The sequence below is a fragment of the Typha latifolia genome, chromosome 4, assembly GCF_019914945.1.
Source record: "Typha latifolia isolate L0001 chromosome 4, TyphaL0001v2, whole genome shotgun sequence".
Taxonomy (NCBI): Eukaryota; Viridiplantae; Streptophyta; class Magnoliopsida; order Poales; family Typhaceae; genus Typha; species Typha latifolia.
In genome coordinates, this window is record NC_133089.1 from 6,159,813 (window position 1) to 6,177,865 (window position 18,053).

Here is an 18,053-nt window from a genome sequence, read left to right on the forward strand (position 1 = left end):
TCCATCTCAATGAAGGTAGGTTGTGCCAGAAAACCTAGTAGCTGCCATCCATCTCAATGAAAGAAACTTTTTATTAGGACCTAGTATGATAGACCTCCTGAGGTTGGGCCTGCCCTGACTGCCCGTCGCTTTGAGTTTAGCAGCTTTCCTAAATTGGTTCAGGACTCCTAAACTAGTTCACTAATCAGATATATTTTTATTTTTTTTCATATCTAATTAGGTTTATTTTTTAAAAAATTAAGATTAAAAAAACAAGACTAGCTAATGGAGTTCGGAGCTTAGTCTCAAATGAACGACCAAAAGTTTTTACCATTGTGCAGCTTTTTGGTATCAATTTTCCTGCTTTCTAGATGTTTTTTTTTTTCTTCAAACCTAAATAGGTAAGACTTTGAGTTCTGCCACCCCTAATCTACGGTGCCTTATTGGACTGTACATCAACCTTGATGTCTCCTTCAGCACTCAAATGAGATAATATAATGTAATAAATACTTCACACGAAAAAAGAAAATGATGTTTTAAATCTTTCGAGTATACTCTCGTCGCACTTTATTCTTCTTCTTTCGTTTTTCCACCTGAACACAAATATGGAACCTTAGTAGCTGGAAGCATTTATTCAAAGAATCAAAAGCAAATCAAATGGAATAGACCAGTGCAACTGCAGCTGCTTGCATATAGGTAGAGTAGGACGGCTGGGTCACTGTAGCCTCGTCGTTTGCGCCCCTCCCCCCCCCCCCCTCCAATTCCATTGGGGACGATCGAGGAGGACAAAATGGGGACGACAACTTCTCCCTCGTGATCAAATTCATAAAAACATTCCGCGTCGATAGAGAAAGTCAACTATTCCGGCGGTAGAGAGAGAGAGAGAGAGACTTACCGTCGACTCCCACGTGAACGGACGCCCATCTTCTGGCATTCTTGTCGGTCCTTGGGCACTGCTCCTTGATGCGCCGTACGAGGAGTGGAGAAGATGGGCACGGAACTTCCATAGAGAAACTTGGGCTGCCAGTCTAACGGATGGGTCGTCTGCTTGTCTTCGTATACTCTAAGGATAAAGTCAAGCTATTTTTTTATGTTATTTTGAAAATAAGATCTTTATTTCAGTAATAATTATTTTTAGTTCACTTATATTCTAAGTAAATGTATAATAATTACTTGTGATATAATGTGAAAAAATATATATTATTTTTTATAAAATTACTATAAATACTATCTAATTTAATTCAAAATAGGTTGATATAATAGATATTAATATTAAATTAGTGATTAAATTTGTGAATAGTGTAAGATATAACTTTGATAAATTATATTTGTATTCTAGAATAAGATTATTAGCTATTAATATAAAATAAGGAGTTGTATTCTAAAATAAAAATATATAATTCCTGAAGTGAAGGAACAATGAAAATTATATTAGGTCAACTACAAAAAATATATGCAGTCAATTTTTATATACTAAATTAAAATATTAAATATAAATAAATTATAAAAGCCTCGTCTTAGAATTGACAATTAATATCTGAGGATTTCTTGGATAGCGTTGCTAACCTATGGACCTTACAACTTTAAATTGTTTAGACAATAGACCCAATACATATATTGGTTCTTTTGCATGAAAAACTGACCTGATTTTCGATTTAGTCAGGTTCATTTTCGGCATCTATTGCAGTTTAGGTTTTTTTTCCCTATTTTCTTTTCAATTTTGCCCTTCCACCTCATTAAATATTAACGGAACAATATAAGAGGGAGAGAAATAACCTTGCACTATTCTTCTTCTATTTCATCATTTTTTTTCATCTTCTACTTCATATAATTAATTCTGCAATGCTATTTATTATTATTATTATTGTTCTATCTCTTAATCATTTTTTTCTATATAAATCACTATAATCGCTCTTTAATCAATAAAATAAAAGATTAATCGGAGATAGTGGTGAGATAATTACCATTAGTTAAATAACTAAAAATATGACTATGTATAATGATTATTTATTTTTATGTAAATTATAATGGTGATATAAATTCTGCAATATATAGAAATTGTATTGAAAGTTGTCATTATATTTACAAAAGTTGTTAATATGTTTTTTCTTCCTTTTCTTCTTTTTTGTTGCTTTTTTTGTTGCTTATTCTACTTCTACTTCTTTTTATTCTTCTTCTTCAATCCCTTAATTGTTCATTTTTATCTATACAAGTCCATCTAATCATTCTTTAATTAATGAAGTAAGAAATTAATCAGATATAGTGGTAAGATATTTATGATTAGTTTAATAATCAAAAGTATGACTCTATATAATTATTATTTATTTATATGTAAATTGTAACACTGAAAATATGTAAATTATGTAATGTATAGATAAACAACTAATATTGTTAAAAAATAACAAAAATTGTTATTTATATTTACAAAATTTATTAATATGTTTTCTTCTACTACTACTTTTTTTTATGTTTCTTCTTCTTTCTTTTAATTATTCTTTCATTTTTTTCTATAAAAGTTTATCTAATCGCTATTTAATTAATAAAGTAAGAGATTAATTGAGGATAGTATTGAGATAATTAGAAATATTAAATAACTAAAAATATTACTTTGCAAATAGAAAAAAATAACGAAAGTTGTTAAAAAACAAAAAAAAATTGTTATTATATTTACGAAAGTTGTTAATATATTTTCTTATTCAATTTCTTCTTCTTATTCTTTTTGTTCTTATTTTTCTATCTCTTAATTGTTCCCTTTTTTTATACAAGTCTATTTAGTTGCTCTTTAATTAATAAAGTAAGATTAATCGGTGACGGTGATGAGATAATTATGATTACTTAAATAACAAAAAGTATAACTCCGAATGATTATTAGTTTTCTTATGTAAATCTAAAATATATAAATTCTACAATGCATAGAAAATAATGAAAAAACAACGAAAGTTATTAAAAAATAATAATATTTGTTATTATATTTTTGAAAGTTGTTAATATATTTTCTTCTTATTCTTCTATTTCTTTTTCATCATCTTATATTCTGTTAGTTGTTATTCTTTTCTTCTTCGTCATTTTATATTCTGTTATTAGTTCTTCTTTTCTTCTTCTTCCTTTCTTTTTCTTCTTCTTCTAGCGCTTAATTGTGTTCTATCTTTTTTTATACAAGTCTATCTAATTACTCTTTAATTAATAAAAATAAGAAATTAATCAGAGATAGTGGTGAGATAATTATGATTAATTAAAATCATAACTTTGTATGATTATTATTTGTTTCTATTTAAATTGTAACGATGAAGTAGGTAAATTATGCAATGTATAAAAAAACAACAAAATTTGTTAAAAAATAACGAAAATTGTTATTATATTTAGGAAAGTTGTTAATATTTCTTATTATTCTCTTACTTTTTTTTTGTTGCTTCTTCTTTCTCTTAATCATTCTTTTTTTCTCTATACATTTTTAAATTTTTTCTTTAATTAATAAAATAAGATATTAGTGAGAGATAGTGTTGAGATAATTAGTTAAATAACTAAAAACATGACTATATATGATTATTATTTATTTTTATATAAATTATAATGGTAAAATATGTATATTTTGTAGTGTATACAAAATGTATAAAAAAACAATAAAAGCGGTTAATATATTTTCTTCATTTTCTTTCCTTCTTTTTGTTCGTCTTCTATTCCTTAATCGTTTACTTTATTTTTCTATACAAGTTTATCTAATCATTTTTAATTAATAAAATTAAAATTAAAATTAATCGGAGATAGTGGTGAGATAATTATGATTAGTTAAATAACGAAAAGCATGATTATTATTTATTTCTATGTAAATTATAATGGTGAAGTATGTAAACTTTGTAATGTATAGAAAAAATAACAAAAGTTGTTAAAAATTAATAAAAGTTGTTATTATATTTGTCAAAGTTGTTAATATATAGAAGAAGTAGAAGAAGTAGTAGAAGTAGTAGAAGAAGAATAAGCAACAATAGAAAATAAGACGAAGAAAACGAAATACAAAATAAAGAATATAAATTTTTTTAATCAATTTCACAAATATAATAATATTTTTTGTTGTTTTTTAATAACTTTTATTATTTTTTCTCTACATTGCATAATTTACTTACTTCACCATTATAATTTATATAGAAATAAATAATAATCATATAGAGTTACATTTTTAGTTATTTAACTAATTATAATTATCTCTCATCACTATCTCTGATTAATCTTTTACTTTATATGTAAAGAGAAAAGATAGAATACTACTGGTAGAAAAAATAGAATAAGCAAGACGAAGAGATGAAGAAAATAAAAAAAATAGGAAGATATATTAACAACTTTTGCAAATATAATAACAAATTTTGTTGTTTCTTTTATACAATTTTCATATATTGCAGAATTTACATACTCCACCGTTATAGTTTACATAAAAATAAATAATAATCATACATAGTCATATTTTTTGTTATTTAAGTAATTGTGATTATCTCACCACTCTCATCGATTAATTTTTTACTTTATTAATTAAAGATCAATTAAATAAACTTCTATAAAAATAGAGAGAACAATTAAGGGATAGAAGAAGAAATAGAAAAGGAAAACATAATAACAACTTTCACAAATATAATAATAACTTTTAATATTTTTTTAATTTTATTTTTTATACATTACAAAATTTACATAATTCAACGTTACAATTTATATAGAAACAAATAATAATTATGAAAAGTAATATATTTGGTTATTAATTAATCTTAATTATCTCAACACTATCTCTCATTAATCTTACTTTATAATTAAAGAGTTCATTAATAAATTTGTATAGACAAAAAAAATGAGAAAATGATTAAGAAAAAGAAGAAGCAACTAGAAGTAGAAAAAGAAAATATATTAATAACTTTTATAAATATAATAATAATTTTCCTTGTTTTTTTAATAATACTCGTCCTTTTTTTTATGTATATTGCAGAAACAAATAATAACCATACAAAGTCATACTTTTGATTATTTAACTAATTATTATTATCCCATCGCTATTTCTGATTAATAAATATTTATTAGTTAAAAAGTAATTAGATAGAATTGTATAGAAAAAAGAGAGAATAGTAGAAGGAAAAAAAAGGAAGAAAACATATTAACAATTTTTACGAATATAATAACAACTTTTGTTATTTTTTGTATACATTTTCTATACATTATAAAATTTACATACTTCACTATTATAATTTACATAAAAACCAATAATCATCATATAAAATTATATTTTTGGTTATTTAATTAATCATAATTATCTCAAAAGTATTTCGAATTAATATTTATTAATTAAAGAGCAATTAGACTAATTATAGAGATTTATATGATGATTATAAAAAAATTAAGAGCAAAGAAAAAGAAAAAGAAGAAGTAGAAGAACAAAAAGAATAAATAGTATTGTAGAATTCATCATATAAAGTAGAAGATGAAGAAAAAAGGTACATAGTCATTTCTTTTTATTATAGTGTCCTATTAATATTTAATAAGAAACTAAATAATAAAAGAGCAAAGTTGAAAGAAAAAAAAAAAGAAAACTTTTTATGTGCAATTGAAATGGAAAATAGACCCAATTGACAAAATGGAAAGCCAGATGAGTTTTTAATGCAAAAAAGCCCTGTATATATAAAACATTGCTAACCACTTACAAGAATTTTACTCGTGCTGGGCCACGTCAAATTGGACAGGTATCTCATAGGATCAATACTTTCCTCTGCAAGCTTCGTAAAAGTGGGACAGGAGAAGGACTCTTTTGCAATTTTGCGTACTATTATCTTATCAAGATGCGTACCATCTCAAAACTCTCTCCCACATAAAACCAATCGCTCTCCTAGTCAGCACCAAGGAGATGGGAGATTTTATTACACACAAAGTCCTTCCAATCCAACATGGCTGGGCCCGCACTTTTGCGTAAAGGACCCTGCAAATATTTTTAATCTTTTTCATATGTACCAATAATGTGGAATCCGCGTCACAGTCGTGTACAAAACTCAAAAGCAAACAAATTGCGATAATTTACTAAGCAACCACCGAGATGTACCCGAGGAGCCAAAACAGAAGTGGGGGGCGGGCGTAAAAGAAATAAAAAGGGGAAAAGTTGGGGAATATTTTGCATTTTTATATCGCCATGCTGATTCTGTAGGAGCGTAGGTGATAGAGATCACGCCCGGTGTGTGATACTTTACAGCCTTCTCCGGCTCTCTTTTAGCAATTCTTTTTTCCTTTTTTCAAAGTGGGCTTTAATTTTATGATTCCTTATTATCTTTTCTAAAATGTGAACATATTAACCTTTTACTCCCTGGATAAATAGATATATAAATACAAGGGTTTTATTGTTTTTTCATACATACCTATAAAAACATTATATTTACTTGTACGCTCCTCTAAATTTCTTATATATATATATATATATTTTCTTCTAAAATACCCGGTTTTTATATGTATGCCTTTTAAAACTCTTATTTTTTACTTGGTTACCTTTGGAGCTAATTAATAGTTAAAATTTAAATAATTTTGACATAAAAAAACAAAACTATCATTATTCTAAATTATTATATTTTTTCTTAGTTAAAATTATTTTTATATTTTTTATTAAATTATTGAGACTTAATTTGAAAAGTAAATCTATGGGTATCTATACCAACAAGGAGTATACACATAAATATCTAACTTTAGAAAGTCATACACATAAATAAGAGATTTTTGAAGGATATAAATGTAAAAAAAAAATCTAAACACAAATATTATTATTTAGCTCATAACAACAAGTAGGATAATCCTGTGCGTCAAGAATTATAAAATACAGAAAAATAAGAGAAATATATTCTATTTTTTTGTAAAATTATGATAAATACTATTTGGGATATAAAATAGATATTAAGGGTGATTAGTATTTGAGTTAGTGCATAGTATAAGATATAATTTTAATGTTTTTGAAATGAGAAATTATTTAACGGCCTAAACGAATAAATCCAATAGTAAAAGAGTTTATAACGACGACGATTCTGATCCGATCCGATCCGCAAACGTGGGTGACGCAACCGAAAGGCTATCCTCCTCCAATAATAACGAAGAGTCTCTGGGGAGGTGGGGGGCGATTTGAGGAATCTCGCTTTGCTTTAAATACTCTCCACTAATCTCGTTTCCTCGCCTCGGCCCGTGGGGCCCGCGGCGAAATGCGGCGCGGCGAACGAGCGCAATCGATGGGAGGAAGTACGAAAATGGAAGCGACGAGAGGTAAAGGGGGGAGAGGGGGGGGGGGGGGGAAGGGTGGGGACCACCGCCGCGTCATCCCCCACGATCGAGGGAAAGGGAGGCAGGGAGGGAACCGCCGATTGAGACGCTGACATGCGCCGCACATACAGATGCACTCACAAATAGCTGCCAGCCAGTGGGACCCGCCTCTCCCCCACCATTTTTACCTCTACACCCTTCTAACATCCCCTTATTTACGCTATTGCTATTTCTTCTTTTTTTCAACAAATATTTAAATAGAATAAAGATATTTATTTTTTATTTGCTCGGTGGTCATGGCCTCATGGGAAAGGGGGGAGGAACGTTCCCGAGCCTCAACTTGCTGAAGAGTGGGGCCCGCCACTTTTTTTTTCCTCCTTTTTTTTTCCCCTACAATCTCCAGGCTCTGGATTCCTTACAGTGACCTCCATCCCTGTGGTGATAACTGTAGATGATCAGTAGACAGTAGCATGTTCTACTGATCAACTAGTTTATTTTTGAAAATATCAGCTAATTAATAGCCACTAATTTTTAAGTGTATTTTATGTTTACCTTTATATATTAGGCTGGTTAAAATAAGTAAAGCTGATTCAAACTCGGGTTGATATGGTTCGATTTGTAAATTAGCTGAGGTAGCCTCGCTCAGATGATAAATGTACATAATTTAGAACCTTTTGGTTAAGAAGAATTAGAAGAAGCAGTTGGCGAGTCTAAAATGAATAGCTTTGTTTGTGCATAAAATACTTCTGTATTAAAGGAGAGTTAGATATTTTATCCATCATATTCGGACTCTTTCAATGATGGGAAAAAAAAAATTTCTGTTCGTCTAGAGCTCTAGTTCCTAACTGGTGGCAATTCCCTTTGGCCCACTTCCACAAAGATTCCTTCTCCTCTTTCTTACGACTCTAATTCCACACTTGTCTTCCCTCGCTACACGCCAAAATCAACCCACTCCATCGCATATTTAAAAATAGCCCCAGATAATTGCGAGCCATATCGCTCGATTTACTCTACTCGTATACGTGTCGTTCTCCTACCACCCTACCTTACGCCCAACCAGCGGTAAATAAAGGGTTAATTACAACCTCTTTTAAGTTAACTAACCCTTTGAAAAAAATTAATATATACATCATCTAAACTATTTAAATATATCACTAAAACTCTTTCTACCTTATATTTTATCAAAAATTCTGATAAAAATAATCTAAAAATTTTGACTAATTTAATAGATATTTTATATAGAACTTATTGAGAGGTAGAAAATATAGTTAATAAGGGATCAAAATGTAATAAACTCTTTTAAAGAAACTTTAGCAAGCCAGTGGTGCAACTTTAGCCCATGTTATCCCCAATAAGATGCAGACGCGGCGAATGCGTCAAACCGCAGTCGTCTATTGACATTCCATTCCATTGAAATAAAAGGAAAAAAGAAAAGAGAAGCAAATATGGTAGTGATTAAATAGTTCAAAGGAATTTAGTAAAAAAATAAATAAAAGAAAAGTATAAAAATAGATTTTGAAAACTCGTCGGGGTTTCAACCGTAAAAAAATCCGGTGGAAGCTGAAATGTAGTAAAGAGTGTGATTAAGACGATGCTTTATTACTAAAATGAGATAATACACTTCATAATTAGCAAAACAGTGGGATCAGGTCACCGGCACCCTCATCTTCTCCACCACAAGGAGCGGGAATCCAGGCCGGCAATTAACACAAAAACCCCAGGACAAAAAGGGAAAGCAAAAGAGAGAATCTCGCCGGCCACAGTCGGACGCGAAAACCTGCCACCGGCACACGCACTACAACATTTCCTCTTAAAACCTCAAACAAAAAGATTCAAAAGACGAGGCTGTCCTTGTCCTCCGCCCGATCTCTCGCCGCTCGTCGTCACTGAACCCTCCGAGTTCATCGACGGCGTCGCCGGCCGCCGCCGCCGCTTCTCCTCCCTCCCGGGGTCCGCGGAACGCGGGCTGAGGCACAGATCCAGGTCGCAGGATGGCGATCCCCCTTCCTCTTCAATCCGTCGCTTGATCGGCGCCATCTTCTGGCAGGCGTAGAGGCCGACGGCGATCTCCTCCGGCGCGCCGACATCGAGATCGAGGAGCGGACGGAGAGCTCCGCCGCGGAGGACGGTGTGGACCGCCGCCTGGCACAGGTGCCAGTTGTCGGTCCAGAGGAGCCCGACGGCGCCATTGACGGGGTTGATCGTTCGCCCGCACGCCTCGAAGAGGAGCGATTGGAATAGAGCTACAAAAAAGAGGGAAAAGAAAAGGTAAGATTCTCGAACTCGGAGATCGAGCAAGGGTCTAGGTTCTCCATATTTGCTCACCTGGGCGTTGGGGTTCGGGGACGGCGGAGATGAAGGCCATGAGGCCGGCGCGGCCGAAGAACTTAGCGACGAAGACGGTGGCGTGGCCCTGCGCCTCGGGGGTCGCGATCCACTGCAGGCACGGGCGGAGGACACAAGCCTCGCTGCAGCCCTTCCGTAGGACACGACACCCGTTGCAGCTCATCGCAACCGATCGCACATCCAATCCTCTAATTTTGGTCGTTCTTTTATTTAATATTTCAGAAGCAAGGAGGAACGCAAAGAAGGAAAAAAAATTAAGAGGAAACTGTTGGACAAGAAGAAGAGATGGGAAGGGGTGGGGATATATAAGGGTCACCGGGGGTTTAGATAACCCAGGGTTAAGGACGGTAACCTCACCGCATGGGATTAGGCTTATTAAGTTCCCATGACCTGGGGTGCAGGGATCGGCTCCGTGTTTCCGCGGCTGGTCCCCTATCTACCGTCCGATTCCTTTTATAGGGCTGATCCGCTCGGTTCTTATCCGATTCCATTAACTTTATTTATCTATTTACTTATTTTGGTTGAGGTTTCTTCTACGTAACCTCTCTAATTTTTAACAAATCAGTAGCTATCTACGTCCCCAATTTTTAGTTGGTAATATATAAAGTGGCCTGTTATGCTGAGGGGGTGGGGTGCTAGTAAGAGCCAGAGGATATGAATCTCTCGTTGCTTTTTAAATTACTTTTTCGAAACTGATTTATCGAAATGATCTACCCTCTAATTAAATATCAGAATGAGTCTATTTACATGCCTCGGTGTTATATCGTTGAACGGATCATTATAACTTATAAGGCTAACTTCACAAATTAAATACTAATATAATTAGCATTTTAGTTGTAGGGTAAAATACAAATTAGATCATCATTTATTCGTTGGGCCCATAAGCCATAAGGTGGCACCACATGTATTAAAATAACTTCAATTGAATATTAAGTTCTGGAGGCAGACCATTTCAATAAATAAGTATATATATATATATATATATATATATATATATATATATAAACCTATTTTAGTCAAATATTTTGCCTTAAATTTAAAAGATTTCAGTGGCCAAAATCACCTGCAGTGAATTGGATCCTTCAGCACGTGCCAATATGCATGCAAAATATATGAACATTTTTTTAAACAAAAAAGAAAAAAAATTCTTTTAAGGAAAAGTTCATAGATATCGCAATAAATAAAAATAAGTATCAAGCCCTAGAATACAAACAAAATGAACTAAGAAATACAACCCTATAAATACACAGACACCAAAAACCTAAAATTAGTCTTTGCTAGGGGTGTAAACGAGCCGATTATTGGATTACTAGATTTTCTTAATTTGAGCTTAGCTCGAGCTCAATTTGAGCTAGAGAAACTTAGCTTGGTGCAGTTCTTCTCCAGGTCGATAAGGCTCAAGCTCAGCTTGACAACTCAATGGGAGAGCATAAGAAAAAAAAAAGGAAAGGAAGAGGTCTGTGAGAGGTTCTTCTTAAGGTGGGTGGTGCAATCAATCACATCGCAGCTAGAGACGAGAGAGGCAAATGTTTACTTAGTTTTGCAATCAAAAGAGTGGAACCGATGAACGAGGGGGATAGATATCGATGAGGCGGTGGAGGTGATGTTGGTGGGAGGATTTGGGGGCTGAATATCGATAAGGCGACAAAAGAGGGAAAGGGCATGGCCTTAGAACATTTTGGGATCAATCAGTGGAATACCCCACAAATTCGTATATTTCTAATCCTACAATGAAAGATCCAACGAGATAATTAGATCATAGCTAAGACCACCAACTTGGGGGACTCGGACAGGTTGATTGAGCTCTCTAGGACGGATCTCCTCCATGGGCGCCTCTTGACCTTTAGTCAGCTTCACGTATAAACTCCACGTGTCATTCGCTATTATTTCGAGAAGGGCTAATCTTCGGGTCAAAGTTGGTGTCCAGATTTGGAGGTGGAAGAAGGAGAAGAGGAAGGGACCAGAGAAAAGGGATGGTCTTCATTTCGGTGGAGGTGATGTCGGAGATGACCAATGGGAGCTTGTAGACCACCAAATACCGTGTCGATAGTAGAGATGCTGATGGAGATGGATTTTGGTGGAGAGATAGGTTTTGCTGTTTTGGTGGTGAAGAATATATGTTTTAGCTAAGAGAGTTTGATGAGAAGTATTAGAAAGGTTTATAATTTTTAATACCTATAATGTGCTTCCAAACCCTTTCCAATAGCCAACGCTAGACTGAGCTTAAGGCCAAGGCAGAGATTACTCTAATGGACGTGGAAGTTGGAAGAGATGGTATGCATTTAAGGCCTCAGAGTCCCGCCAAATCTAAATAACACGAAGTTTTAATTAGACCACGTTTGCTTAGTCCCATCCGTTATCATCTAGCTTAAGTCAGCAACACGAATTCACACCTTATAGCAACAACATCGGTATCGAGAATTATGTTGTGCTTATGCCAAATGAGAGGAAGGTAGCATAAGCAATCCCAACATCCACAAACAAATCCAATAAGAATAGTATTAAATTAGGGTAAACCAAATATTAGCAAAGATAATATCAATACCAAATGCAAAATCTATAATCAAAATATTAGATGTACAGATCTTCTAATACCCAAGCTAATAACAAATAAGAACTCCAAATATATGCAAACCATAAAAAAAAAAATAAAACAAGATTTACATGATTTGGTGATGTGCCTACATCGACGGGTGTACAAAACTTCAATCCACGAATCTAAATCCAAGTAGAGATGCAAATACAAAGAGTTTTCTCCTCTCCAAACTCTCCAAATATAATAATGGCTCTTTCTCTCTTAGACTTTCTCCCTTGTTGCTTAATCCTAAAATCTAACTTATCTAATTATTGGGCTGACTTGAGGTTGGAGAAAAACACGTGGGGCATTTGAACGCCCGTAAAATGCCAATCAGGGAACCCAAGAGGGCGTTCAAATGTCTGCAATGCACATTTCTTTTCAGGCTTTTGCAGTCGAACCCCCTAGAGCCCATTCAAACACTCTAGCACATTGAACCAGGAACACTAATCTATAGTAAGGCCGTTTGAACAGATATATTTTTTATTCAAATAGTTGTCTTGATTTGAGCCAATCTTCAACAATTCTCCACATTGGCGGGAACATCAATACTTCAAATAAATTTCTCTCCATCACTGCAAAGTGACTGCAAATTCTAAAATGCATCACTTGCAAATTTGTGTCGAAAGATGCCAAATCCCAACAATTAAATATTACAAGATTTCTAAAGAACTTTAAATAGTCTTCACCATTGCAAAGTGTGTGCACCACTACAAAACCAAAAGGCAATCAATTATGGTGAGACTTCAAAGATGTTAGACAAATTGTCTCTACCAATGCAAAATGAATGAATGCACCACACTAATTCCAAATAATCAAATATGTAAATAATTGGTCAAGTCTAAATAATATTGGACCTTGAACCTAGCCACAACTATACTATCATCGTGAATAATTAAAAGTGCATATGCCATCATTCGGCTCTTATACCAATTTATTGTGCTAAGTTTCAAATGAGTGGAAGGTAGCGAAAGCATTCCCAATACTCACAAACAAATCCAATAGAAATAGTAATAAATTAGGGTAAGCCAAATATTAACAAAACTAATATCAATACCAAATATGAAATCTACAATTAAAATGTTAGATGTAGAGATCTTCTAATACCCAAGCTAATCACAAATAAGAATTCTAAATATATGCAAACCACAAAAGAGATAAAAGATAAAAATAAGATTTACTTGATTCGGTGATGTGCCTACATTCATAGGTGGTGCAAAACTTTAATCTACTTCTCCAACTCTAAGTAGAGATACAAATACAAAATGTTTCTCCTCTCCAAACTCTCTCAATACAATGGTGGATCTCTCTCTTAAGTTTTTTCCTTTGTTGCTTAATTTTAAAACCCAACTTATCTATTTATAGAGTTGATTTGAGGTTGAAAAAAGACCTATGTGGCATTGTAACGCCCATAGGCCTGTTTAAATGCCTATGGAATATCAATTAGGAATGTAGGAGGTCATTCGAATGCCTGTAGGCTCATTCGAACGCTTGTAGTGTGTAATTCTTTTCGGACTTTTGCGTTCAAATGCCCTTGGTGTTCATTCTAACTCTCCGATACGTTGAGCCAAAAACGCTAATATATAAGCAAATAGAACTAATCCCGTTAGAATGGTTGTCTTTATTTGAACCAATCTTCAATAGATTATTCCCATGCATTAAGAGTTTATTAAATATAAATCTCGCCAACTCTAACTACAACCATGAAAGAAAGACCCTAGTAGGGCTATCAAAATAGCCCCATGACTTGCCAGCCGCTTGAGCTTCGCTCATTCAGAGGTCGACTTGAGATTAGCTCAAGATTTTTTTTTCGCTCAAAGAAATAATTAAGCTGAGCTTAGCTAGACTCAGCTCGATCGTGCTTAGATTGATTAAGGCCTAATTATTGTATCATATATATATATATGAGCATCGGATTGTAGATCAAACAAATAGTAAGAAATATATATACTCTCTAAAAATCCTAAATTTCACTATAACTCATCATCCTTTTGCTCAAATCCCTTCCAAAATTCATCGGTCTTCTTTTTCCTCTCGCCTCCTCGTAGCTTGTCACCGATGACGCTCTAACTCTCTATTAGCCTTCTTCTTCCTCTCGCCATCTCATAGCTTGTCATTCGTAGGACTCTGACTCTCCCCCGACCTTTTTTTTTCTTCTTCTTCTTCTCACTAATCTTTGATGGCCCTCTAACTCTCCAACGATCATGCCTCAACTAGCCTTCATCTTCTTCTTCCTCTTTTTCTTACCTCCTTGCAACTTGACATTGGCAGCACTCCGACTCTCCACTAGCCTATGATAGTCTGATGAGTTGCTTTTGATTCCCTTTTGCTACAAATTTTATCATAGAAGTTGTTGATTTTGGTGTTTATTTGACACTATTTTTTGTAAGCTTTTGCGACTAAGTTGATTGCTTAGAATTAAGTTGTTCTTAGTTTGTTCCTAAAATATGGATTATTATCTCTCTCTTTCTCTCATGAGATTATTAAAATTTCAATCTATTTTCATGTTGTATTCTGATAGCATTAATATGTCATATGCTCATATGCAGCTATTTTTGTAGGAAATATGGATCTTTATTTTTTTTCTACCAACATTATCCCCAAATTAAATTCTTGTGGTTTATTAATAATTTTCTATTGATTTTTTCTCCTATGCACATGTAACTCTTTCAAGCTACTAGACCAAGCTTGAGCTTTCTCCACCTGATCTTGAGCCAACCTTATCCAAGGCTTGAGCTGAGTTAAGGTTAGAAAATAATCACTATCTCCACCTGATCTCGAGTCAACCTTCTTATTACAAGGTTCTCTCATGCCAAGAATTTTCTTCCCTTATTCACTCACATTCCGCATATGAATATGTCATAAGTTGGTGATATCTTTGTCTGAATCATGACAGAAAAGACCACCAAATGCTCTTGAAAGGGCCTTCCTTTCTTTATCTTAGGTGTGTGTATAGTTGTTGCTTTAAGGACAAGCAATTTGTGAGTAACTTCTTCATTTAGAGATCTTCACATTTCTTCTATAATTAGGATGCCTTCTCTTCATCCACTACCTCCCTCAACACCTCATTTGAGAGAGATAACAAAATTACACTATTAATTTTCTCTTTCAAATTTACTTATATTTGTTGGAAATAGTTCCCAATAAGGTGTTGCCCTTGTTGCCTCAAAAGTGCATATATCTTCAAATTTTCATATGTCAAAATTATTCTATTCATTGAACTTCTCCACCTCAAACTTCACTATAGCCATCTGATACTAGGTTGTTGTGACAGATACTATATTTATGTGGAAGAAATGCGATGCAAATCTATGATCATGAGATTAGATCTCAACATGAATGATTTGGACCGCAAGCAAACCAATTACATGGTTCGGCTTATAACTTATATCCATTGACAGAGATGACTAGAAGATCAACTAATAACGTAACAGAGTATAGATAGAGATAATCACAAACAAAATCCCAGTGTTCAGCCTCTATTGGAAGAGGTTTAGAAGGTGATCTAGCATCATTCATAGTCCTTCAATTAATGCTTACATCGTGTCAGCTTCATTATTGAAGCACATGAATAGATTATCTAAACAACCTCCATGGATTGCCAAAGCTTGCCCAAATATTGTTTTAAAATTTGATCTCTGTGAGTTGCCTTTGGTGATGAAGCTAATGTGACAGGAGTAGCCTGACATATCGTTGGTCACTTAAGCTCATGAGTGTAGAACAGATGTGCTAAAAGAAGTACAATCTCTAGTGAAGAAGGCTGGGCCAATCAGGTAGGGGTTTAGTAGGTGCAAATCGGATGAGACCAATCCCTTCTCTCCCATCAAGTGAGAGAGAGAAGAATACTTAGGAAAAGGGAGGTCATGGAGTTTGGGGGGAAAGAGAGTTCTTAAAGCTAACAAAAGAGCTCGGGGCTGCAAATGTTGACTCGACTTGAGAACTTGACCTAGTAATCTGACTTTTAAATGAATTTGAGTTTATTTTAACTAAGTTTGTGTTATAAATAAGTCAATCCATCTAATATGATTATTAAGTGGGTCATATTCGTGTTTATTACCTCGATATGTTGAACATATTTACGACCGAACACATAATAATCTGTTTATAACATAGATAAACTTGTTTAATAAATAGGTTATATTCGTGGTTAAAAATTTCAACTAATTTTTAATAGATTGGTCATGTTTGTATTTGCATTAGTATGACCCCACTTGAACCTGACTAATCTTTATCCGATTGCCACCCCGACATGATAAACAAAATATCTTTGGGACATTGGATCAAATATTAGTTTTTAGATTATAACTGTTAGTGCAGAATCTCCATAGAATATAGCATTGATTGTCCATTTGGAGTTGCAAATTAGCTTTGTTTGGCTGAACGGAAGTGGTTAAATACACTTGGATTACCCACTTGAACTTTTATTTCTTATAACTAAATCCTGCTGATCTTTTGACTGGATTGTAATGATTAGGTACTCTATTAAAGCTAACTATGTCCATGTTATTTTAACCTAAAAAGTATTATTAATTTGAACAAAAACCAATTTACATATTACTAATTCACCCTGAAATTTCTCTCAGCAATCCATATTTTATTTAACAAAATTAGGGTTATTTAAGTTATTTTATCATCAATGTTAACTGCATTTGTAATTGCAGTTCATTTAAAAGTTTAAGAGCGACATTAGAAATAGTTTAGAGAAGTAAAATAACTTTCGTGTTTAGTGTAGAGAGTAAAATGTATTTAAACCTCCAAAATAATGGAGAAATGTCCAGCGTACTCGTATAACATCGCAGGGCTAACATCCTTTACCAATTTATCCTACAATATAAGATGTATAACAGTTGGTTTTAGTATGTTAACAACTTCTATACTTGTAAACCCTTTATATATTGAATACATTCTAGCCAGCACCTAATTTTGGTATCAGAGCAGAGACTATTTTGAGTTTAAATTTTGGTATTAATCTCATCTTTCATTTTTTAAATTAATATTGAAAAGCAAGTGTTTACAGCGTAGATGATTGGGTTGAGTAAGTTGGATGACAAAGACCAAGAGATTAATTTTGGCCTCCCCTCTACTAGAAGTTTCATTTACTTGATCCATGAAATAGTAAAAGATTTTGTGATCTGAGATCATGATAGTGGTGAGGATGCTGGATGCCTTTCCTTTGTTGAGAGGACAAGGAATAGCCATTGCGACCATGATGGTAGCGACACGATGGGAGACAGCAATATATTCTCTCGAACAAAAGTTGAAAGGCGGTAGAGGTTCCACCAATAATTGCAATCCCAGCTAGGAGACAGATGATCCAGTTTACTCACGGATAGGGATGGCAGTCTCTAGGGTTTAATCAACCACCCTTTCCTATCCCTATCCCCATCCGCCTCCCTCTCCCTCTCCCTCTCCCTCTCCCTCTCCCTGGGTCAGTTCAGGTTCACGGCTGCCGCAGTAAATATTTTAACTTATTTTAACTAACTTTCTGTCAGTTTAAGGCAGTGAGAACATAAAAATCTTAATATCAATATCCCGATACAATGGATAAAAATTGATTGATATCATAAAAGAACACTTAAAAAGAGAGTTTAGTGAATAAGAGACAGATGAGATTTACCTGAGCTCCCTTATTCTTCGAGAAAATCTTGATGGGTCTTACTCAGATATATGCATAAATTACTCCAATAACAAGGATTTTTAGCATATTCTATTTTCTTGACTAAAATATAAGAGGAGGTTTGCAAATATATGGTAAAGAAGATATTATAATCACAATTGCAATGAAAAAAATAAAAAACTTCTTTCAATAAAGTAAACAAGATACGTGCTCCATGGGGCCACAGAGAATATGATGCATACAAACCAAACCACATGAAAAGATAGTCTAAATGGA

General features: G+C 33.6%; 1 protein-coding gene across 1 annotated transcript; it reads right to left on the reverse strand.

Annotated features, from left to right (window-relative positions):
- Window positions 1-8,819: 8,819 nt before the first annotated feature.
- On the reverse strand, window positions 8,820-10,005 carry LOC140787325 (LOB domain-containing protein 37-like). The gene is made up of 2 exons (XM_073136192.1): window positions 9,565-10,005; window positions 8,820-9,482 (listed from the first exon to the last, which is right to left on the reverse strand). The coding sequence occupies exons 1-2, from the start codon at window positions 9,746-9,748 to the stop codon at window positions 9,058-9,060; spliced, it is 609 nt and encodes a 202-aa protein (XP_072992293.1). The 5' UTR covers window positions 9,749-10,005; the 3' UTR covers window positions 8,820-9,057.
- Window positions 10,006-18,053: the final 8,048 nt, after the last annotated feature.

Bases quoted from the DNA above. Each gene is read 5' to 3' on its own strand.
- LOC140787325 (XM_073136192.1), bottom strand. From the start codon at position 9,748: ATGAGCTGCAACGGGTGTCGTGTCCTACGGAAGGGCTGCAGCGAGGCT. The intron at 9,483-9,564 runs GTGAGCAAATAT...TCTTTTTTGTAG, and splicing joins CCCCGAACCCCAACGCCCAG to CTCTATTCCAATCGCTCCTC.